At 40.0% G+C, this 9,042-nt stretch overlaps 1 protein-coding gene across 2 annotated transcripts in view; it reads right to left on the bottom strand.

Annotated features, from left to right (window-relative positions):
• Positions 1-9,042, bottom strand: part of SPAG9 (sperm associated antigen 9) — a 139,530-nt gene that overhangs the window by 7,347 nt on the left and 123,141 nt on the right. Inside the window, exons 18-25 of one of the 2 annotated variants that reach the window (XM_019517384.1) lie at positions 7,909-8,031; positions 6,894-6,974; positions 6,293-6,360; positions 5,434-5,582; positions 4,453-4,624; positions 3,509-3,622; positions 1,517-1,555; positions 459-635 (exon numbers count right to left, since the gene is read on the bottom strand). In XM_019517384.1, the coding sequence (XP_019372929.1) occupies positions 459-635; positions 1,517-1,555; positions 3,509-3,622; positions 4,453-4,624; positions 5,434-5,582; positions 6,293-6,360; positions 6,894-6,974; positions 7,909-8,031 (923 nt within the window). The remainder of the gene's footprint in view (positions 1-458; positions 636-1,516; positions 1,556-3,508; positions 3,623-4,452; positions 4,625-5,433; positions 5,583-6,292; positions 6,361-6,893; positions 6,975-7,908; positions 8,032-9,042) is intronic. The other variant, XM_019517375.1, reaches the window with a different exon arrangement.

The following is a 9,042-nucleotide window of genomic DNA, read 5'->3' as shown; positions in this document are numbered from 1 at the left end:
CCCCCCCCCCCCCCCCCCCCCCCCCCCCGGTATTCCAGGATCTAAAAATATTTATACTGCTTTTCAAACCACGATTCTCTTTCAGCGGAGTCATACTCTATCATAAGTGCTTCATTCATATCGAACACAGTAGCCCCTTCACACCAACGACTGGGAGAACCGAAGCCAAGTTTTTAAAATTACAGTTGTATTAGTCCATTTGCATCTCACCACCTTTTTCTAAATAACCAAATGTTCCACTGCTTCCTTCACCACTGCACTACAAATTCCCAGGAACAAACAAGGAAATTCCCAGGTCATTCTTGTGCCACTGATCACCCGGGGTGGGGGGGTGGTATCTAGTTTGAGAAGCAGAACTCTGAACATGGGATTTCTCATACTTGTTCCTATGTGGAGCTGCCAAGGAAGGAACTAAGACTGGGGGAAGCTCAATTCAAGAACAAGTGCACAACGCTTACCAGGTACTGCAACAAAAAACTTAACGGCATCACGGTGCCCATGGAAGCAAAGCTGTGCATGTGCCATGGAACAATATGGTATGAATGTCCCAGGAGTCACTTTGTCACTGTTTTCATCACCGTATACACGTATCACACTCCCAGGACGGTTTCCAGAACCTGATGTGGTTTTATTAGCTGTAAGAGAAGAAAGAACAAAAGTATTTTCTACTTGAAGATGCAGGCTGCAGGAGTGGTTATTTGTTAGGAAACCTTATGGTACCATCTAAAAGCTAAAGCCAACTCAGATAAAATGAAACAGAAGGGCAGCAATGCCAATTCAAGACAGAGCTGGAAAGAAAAATAAAAAGACTGCATGCTTAGTTATTTGGAGTACATCAGAAGATGGAGGAGGATTCTTATTAGTCTAGCATAACTGCCAAGATTTACTTTTCTAAAAAGTACTTTCAATTGACAAACAAATTAAATACCACTTAGTGACATCTCAATGAACCAAATCCTGAAAGAATCCATGGGGGTAATTCCAATTAAACGTTATAAAAGTTTTCTTTAGCAACTGTGATCTTAGGGCATCTCAAGCTGACAAAACCCCACTAAAACCAGCCAGATTGGGCACAAAGGAGCTATCCAATCATAATTCCGCATCTAGTATTTCCTGAGATGTTTTAAAACTCCATTAAGAGAAAAAGTGCTTCAAACTCATGCTAGACACACAAGCCATCTCCATTCCAAAGACTATCAGAGCAGTGAAAGAAATGGTGATTTGTAACAAGAGAGTAAATGATGTGGATTAATGACAAAGTTATGAGGTAGGATATCAACACATTGTCTGGAAGAAAAAAAGTCTGTATGAAAGGTCAGCTGCAACACAGGATGATACACTAAACTGCTGAGCAGATTGGTGGCCATTTAGCAAACATAAAACTGCTGCAATGCAGTAACTGCAAGTGGAAAAACATTTAGGAACATACAAAGGGTAAAACTATAGGAGTGGGAAACAGCCTCAAAGTGGCTATTAGAAGCCTGAGAATAGATTTTTGTTCAGGATCTGCACTTACCCCTCAGCCCCAGTAAACGTCCCTGGTGGAGGATTACAGCTAAAGTGAGAAAGGAGGAAAGGGGAAATAGATAGGTATGACAGTAGAGAAGGATTAATGAGAACCCACCACTCTCATATTTTGATATTTGATAAGACTGAGCTTTCAAGTTTAGCTCCTAACTAATTACAGAAGATTCCAACGTAATAAAGAGCAGCAACTTGTTATAAAGGTTTCAGTATAAATGGATAAAACAGCTGTGCCGCTTTCACTGCGATTCTTTTCTTTGTCACTCTACAGTTAAATGGGATCAAAGTTTCCCCTTTCTCTCTTTCCATAAAGGGACACCATCAAAACTGAGAGGCAAAACAATGTTTTAAAGTGTCCTCATGATCCTAAGTCCACCTGCTCTAGAAAGTGATAGCACACTCTAGTGAAGATGCTCAGTTGGTCAATCTGCCAACAGACCAGGGCAGCAATTCTTCACACCTGAGCATGCACACCAGTTACGCTGTCCTTGTAATCGTGAACTTTTGCAGTGGTACTGACATTTACTGGACCTTGGCCTACTCACAAGTACCAAGGAAGAAGACAAGAAGGTAACGGTGCCCATGAACAAGAACATTAAGAGAGCTAAAATTAAGCCTCCCAGTTTTGACAGGGCCCCTTTCCTTCATGTTCACAATATTCAAAAAGGATCAACTCCACTGAAGTCTAAAAAATTTGATTTTGTTGCAAGCCAAAAGCAACTCTACTTTTTGGAATGCGATTTAGCTATGTGAAGCCCACGACCACAGGAAGCTTGTTTTTCAACCTACACCCCTGTTTTTCCCCAGTACATTTGTGCAATGCAAAAAAACAAACACTTATTTAATGGATGATCAATGTAATGGGACAGTGAGAGAAACAATGCATGTGCTGTTCAACAAAGCAGTTACAACACGACAATTTTTGCTGACATATAGAAGCTTCTCTCTCGAGATTGTTGCAATACTACGTTTTAACACCACAACTAAATACTAGCAGTTGTCATCTTTACTTTTCTAAAGGCTCTATTTTGGTGTTTTCTGTAAGAAAAAAAACCCCCTGATACTGGCTACAGGCCTAAAATCTTAGCTACTGCATGGTCTCTGTCAAAACTTTAGATGGGGAACTTAGGTTTTTAAGACTGAAAGGGAGTCATTCATAGTACTTAAGACTCGTTTGGTGCTTGAATGGACAGGGATGGGTTTCTTCCCAGTTCAACTGTCCTTTATAATTGACATTGGCTCTTCCTAGAAAGCGCTTATTTTATTTTTAAATACCTACCGTATATGACAAGAATTCAAATCAGCAGCAGATGCATGTTTTTTTCCTAGCACAGACAGACACCCTCAATGTCCAGTGCTTGGGCTTTACTTAGAAGCTAAATCACTCCATTTGAAAAATGTGGTTACAGCTGCTACGTCTTGTCAACCTTTTTTAAAAGCAGCTCAACAACGCTACTTCTCACATTGGTCACATCTAGGGAAAGAGGCGCTACCAACTGTGCAAGGGATTCTGGAGACACCCAGGTTGTTTTTGCTGGAGTTGCTACAGCACTTACTTGACCACAGCAATTTTTAAGCATGAATTCAGTGCTTGTGTGAAGTGCCTTGTCATGACTGGAGAACAAATCCCTTCATTTATTTATGGACAATGGCACCACCACCACCATCCCTGCTCCTTTGAAGGGTTCAAAGTCTCCATGTCCAGTTAGTCCACAGCTTCTCTGCTCAGAGTCCAGATATAAGTGCCTTTTGTCATGGAGTGTTTTGTACAGACAGCTGTCTGCCAGGAAATAAGATCCTACATTTAAGGAAAGCTAAGTGTCCCTTGGATACTAACCTGAGGCAGATTCAGCCCCGAGGTGAAATTCTCCACATCGATACCAAATTATCAAATGTTATCTCCTATTTTACTCTTACAACTACAGTGTAGCTGCCTAGTGCTTTTGAAAATACAGGGAGGGCCATTCATTTACATTTTACTTACTTTCTGTTAATGGAATGGAGATGATGACACCATTTCCTGTCCCCACCCATAAACGATTACAAGACACCATAAGAGCTGTGATTCTCACAAAGGAGAACCCCAGTTTTCCAGTACCTAAAAACAAGCAAATGTTTTCATTAAAGGTGTTAAGCAGCAATCATCATTGTACATTTACAGAGCTGAGTGTACCTTATAATGTCTATACCTGTGCAAGGTAGCAAATATCTTGTCCAGAACAGAAGCACACAAATAAAGCTTCCAGTATCATGCTGAATTTGGAAAGAGATCTCACAAAGCCAAATTCACTCTTCCCAGATTTATGTTCTTGGATTGGTAAGGAATAAAAAAAAGCTTGGTACCGGTGGATAGATATATCTGAAAAGGTGTTACAATTTCTTTCTATTGCACATTACAGGAAAATACTTTGGAGCTTATAATGTAGGAGGCAACGATTTAAATAATTAAATCTTAAAGCTGTTATAACTGTGGCTATGTGGAAAAACATGATGGCAAACATCAGATACTTGGTTTCACAGTAATAAAATATCTCTAGTCTGCTCTCGATCGGAACCCCTACAGTTTCCTTCTACATACGCAGGTTGAAAAACAGGCTTAAGTCCACTAAGAGCTGAACTGGAACAAGAAAAATTCAGTGGCCCCACCCCTGCCATCTTCCTAAATAGTTCTGAATGCCTAGAAGATATCTACAGTTAAGAGCAGAAGACTGAACCAAAAAGATTACTAGTTTTTGACAACATTGTTATAGGGGCTGTTTGATTTGTGACTATGGAATCAGGTGTGTTTGGGGAGTCCAGTCCAAATCAGGTAAGTTTTGGTGACTTTTCATTCCCTTCGTTGGCTAATAGGACCTTTTGCTCCATGACAGGTAAAGATAAAAGCAAACGGGCAATAGGTAGGAAGTGTTATTATACTCAGTAACTCACCTAGCATTTTGCTTACATAGGGTTCAATGTCCACATCCTGCAGATGCTGATACGTGTGTGCATGATAGAGCCGGAGCGTGGAATCCAAGCGAATTGATACCCATACCCCATCACCCACCCATGCCAGCTGTCTCACTTGGCTCTCTTTCCTTGGATGTGCATCAAACGATTTCTAGGGAAGATATTTAGAATGAAATTTGTAGTGGCAAAGGCAAGAGCTTTCATTCTCAGTCACTTTAGATACTACAGATAAAATGTTTTAAGCAAAAATTTGGTCAAGATTCTTAAAAACAGTCCTAGCAATTGTAGGTGCCGAACAAAGCCTTAAAGATTTTCCCCACAAGAAGCACTGAGCTCTAGAAAGTCAGGTCCTTTTAATGCGTCTCAAATATGATCACTAGTCTTTTGGGGGGATTTTGGCTGTTTTCTTTCTTTGTAGCATGCTATGTACAAGGACAATCTAGACCCAACAGCTTACACATCAGGGTAACTAACACTGAAGTCTCCTGTCAACAGAAGGAGAATGCCCTCTTAATAGTACATTAAAAACGAAAATAAAAAACCAACTCCTGGAAATAGGACCATGCAAAGCTGAATTGTATGAGGCAGCCAATGGATGGGAAGAGAATAAAGTCCAGTGCATCGAGAGCTCCCTCATACCATGATACATACAGTTAGCTATCAGACGCTATTCTCTGGTCCTGGTTAGGAAGGCAGTGGTACAAAACACAGGTTGATAAACAGAGATGGGACAAGTTTTACTGTCAAAGAAGATTTTAAAGCACAGTGAAGGGAAAGTATCCTTTCACTTGTACAGACATGCCCCCCAAAGGCATTAATTTGCTAAAAAATAGTCTGTTCCTATACATGAAAAAACAGCTTTCTGTCTTATGGATTTAAGGCAGTAAGTGGCTGTGTGCACATGCCACAAAGACAATGGCAACACTCAATTATTTCAACTGAAACACCAGTAAAACTTGCCTCTATTTTCATGGCCTTCGGTTGAACAACATAAATTTTGTTCCGGTAACCACACCAGACTTTGTCGTGTACCACAGTCATGCATCGGATAGAGTGATGAGGTCGACCCAAGTCTAGGAGGTGATAATTTGTCAAGTCCCACTGACCATCTTGAAAATAAGAAAAGGAACAATCCAGTGTTTAAATTAATCTGTGCACAACTGCTTTAACACACTGATACATTTCTTGTTTTAGAATAATCTTATTCATATTCCATTATGATATACACATTTTCAAGAAGTTATTTCAAATTCCAGTTGCTTTTTTCACTAAGTAACAAATGTGTGGATGATTAGTTTCTAAAGAACTAAGTGCTATTATTTTGTTCTTACAGCATCTGCAAGCACAGTGGCTCATTAACACCCAAACATTTAGAAATCCACCAGTAGATGCATACTGCTAAATGCATTCCTTAGACAGACATAAAGGTGCAATGAGCAATTATCTGTATGTAACACTGGACATCAACTGTTTTACTAAGCATGGAAAAAAATAGACCCGTGCGCTGAGGTTTCTTTCTACGCTTTCCTCATTAAGCCACAAAATCTTTAATTGCCACCTGCTAGGATTTCCAGTTACCATGGAAGAAGTTTGCCAAGGCTACACTTGGTAAATGAAACTGGCAATACAATTTGACACGGTACTTGAAACATTAAAACGCCTGTAAATGCTTGTTGTATAAAAAGTCAGTAAACACAGATAATAAGTGCATACATCTTTTTTTTTTTAAATAAAACATTTCATAATTGTACATTTACTAAGTTGTTACAAAGCACATCTGCACATCCACAGCTTCAAAATCTTATGCCAAGACACTTACCAACTCCTCTGTGAAATATTGCTAACGTTCCGTCAGCTAGTGCAACTAATACTATTCCTTTAACGTGTCTGGGAAGAGAGAGAAAATGAGGTAGATAGATACGTCACTAAGCTTATTCACAGTGAATGTAAAAGCATTCTAAAAACATGATGCATCTTACAGTAAATATACAATTTAGAGTTTAGCATAATTTGATCAATTTACATTCACACACTTTTTTTCAGAGTAGAGTTTATTAAATGGAAGGGCTGCCATGTAGAAATTGAAAAGAAAGCTGAGACGGCAACAACTACTACAAAGCCTGCAGGAAACGTCTCAAGGAAAATTCTAGTTTGTGTAACTTTTTCTTAATATTTGAACCTCAAAAATGAGCCTCGTAGCTGGTGCACATTACATCCTTCTTGCTCTTCTTGCTTCTCCCAGTGCTGACACTGCCACCCTCCTTCACCCCTGCCCATCATTTTCCCCAAGAGATTAATTTATGAATATTAGCATCCCAACACACACACACAGAGTAGAAATTGAATTAAACTACACAGTAATTATTCTTAGAAAGGTTCACTTTTAAAGATTGAGAAAAGACTCTTACAGATCAACTTACACAATACTGAGAATAGAATCTTTAAGTTTAATGGCATGAACACATTTCCTCCACTGGGCCACTGAAGAATGAACATACAAGCTGCAAGGACATAATTGGGATGAATTAAACAAGAATACTGCCAAAACCATGGTAATGTCTAATAAAAAGTATCAATTTCAGCCAGTGTAAAACTATAATTAAATCTATGGGGCAGGAAAGCAAGTTCCCGTCTCACACTGAGAACTACAGAACAGGTGATGGCTGAACTACATTGTCCAAGTAGCATGTTAGCCAGCTACCTAACGTATCATCTGAGCTGATAGCCAAATAGTTTGAAATTAAGACACTAAGTTTTTTTTTGTTTTTTAAAGTGATACATGGTTTTCAATGTATCTGAATCCCTAGACTGTACTATGGATCATTCAGTGTAGAACATCTTCCCACAGACAAGAGAGACAACTTTGTCTACCTTTGATTTTTCAAAATTAAAACACATTCACTAACAAAACTACAACAAGGCACCCAATACGTTAAAATGATGCCCTATGGGTATCTGTAGATGCAAGGGAGGTTGCACCAATTACAGCGTGTCGGAGCAGAATCGATTCATCAAATCAATTAATCGAGTCTGCTGGAATGTGCTAATCAGCGCGCTCTAGCAGCCTCCGCATCTTCTGCATCAGCATCTCCGTGCATCAAAACAGTGGTGAGAGCGCTTTAACTAAAGCTCGTTTGGCAAGCACAGCAATGCTGATACATGAGATGCTGCGGGCGCTTTAATTAGAGTCGAGAGCTGCTGTAATTAAAGTGCCCACCTTGCTACACATGTAAAAACACCCTACAGTGCTGAAACATAGCACAGAATGTGGAGGCTTTGCTATAGCTTACACCTCCAAATTTTCTCTTTCGAGGATTTCTCCCACTTTGTGCTTAACTCTTTGCGCCCTTTAAGTTGATAAACTGTCTCAAGAGGCAAGTTTACAGTGACTCCTCATCTTCCAACTTGAATAGCTACAAATCAGCATTGTCTTACCATCCATTCTGTGCTCCCAGCCACATTGTGGGTAAGAGGCTGCTCATTTTCTGTGCTTCCTCTCTCACCAAATCCTGTTCATTTGGCAACACTGCTACATCTTTATACAGGTCTGACTCACTACTGAGAAAAAAAACAAAGTAAAATGGCAAAAGCAGTCTGAACATATGCACAGAATACTCAAGAGTATAACCTGGGCAATCACTTCAAAGCTAGTCAACACTCAGTGATATAAAACAAAACAAAAGGAAAGCAAGACTTGTACTAAACGCACCAACTGTTCAGGTGAAGCCGACTCATTTCCAGGGTATAGACAGATGCATAGATTGTATTGATATCAAGTGATACTAAGATAAACTTTTATAGTATAATCAGCATATTCCTGTAGCAACACAGCAAAGTCATTGCAACTTCAACCCTGTTTCATTCAGGATTAAAGTTTTAACAATTTAGCCTTTCTGCCAGTGTGACACTTATAGCCTAACAGCTCCCCACCGCCTTTTAGAGTTACATTTGTCCATAGCCCCAACGGGCATTCCTTCATGTAAATGCTTACACGGGATTTATATTAAGGTTGCATTTACTGTTACCATTTCCTCATATACATACTGTGGCTTACAGTAAGAGATGCATCAGCTGAGAGGAACATTTGAAGGGGCTGAAGAATTCCAAGAGTTTTATATTTGATTAGATTAAACCAATGGGGAGTTCTTATGAACTACATTCATGCTTTTGTGCTAACTACAGTGAGCTGGGCTGAAAAAGCAGCAGCATATCTGAAGGGCCAATTGATCTGAGTAAAATTAGAGAAAGACTACTTCGCTTGGACAGAAGTGTGTGACCTTAACCAGGAGGGTCAAAGGGGGCAGGAGAGCATATAAGCCTCCGTGGCTCACTAAAAACATCCGGGAATGTCTCCTTGCCAAAAAGGAGGCTTACTCCCAATGGAAAGGAGGGGTCATCACTAAGGAGGACTATTCAGCAGTTGCTCGGGGATGTAGGGGGATGGTTAGGAAGGCCAAGGCAGAGATGGAACAGGGGCTGGCTTCCCGGATTAAGGACAACAAGAAGTCCTTTTTTAAGTACATAGGGAGAAGAAAGAAGGCCCCAGGAAATGTGGGGCCCTTGCAGGAC

The sequence above is a fragment of the Gavialis gangeticus genome, unplaced genomic scaffold, assembly GCF_001723915.1.
Source record: "Gavialis gangeticus isolate Ggan-Ray unplaced genomic scaffold, GavGan_comp1, whole genome shotgun sequence".
Lineage (NCBI taxonomy): Eukaryota > Metazoa > Chordata > Crocodylia > Gavialidae > Gavialis > Gavialis gangeticus.
Note: the sequence above shows the minus strand (reverse complement) of the source record. Positions and strands in the feature narration are given on the sequence as shown.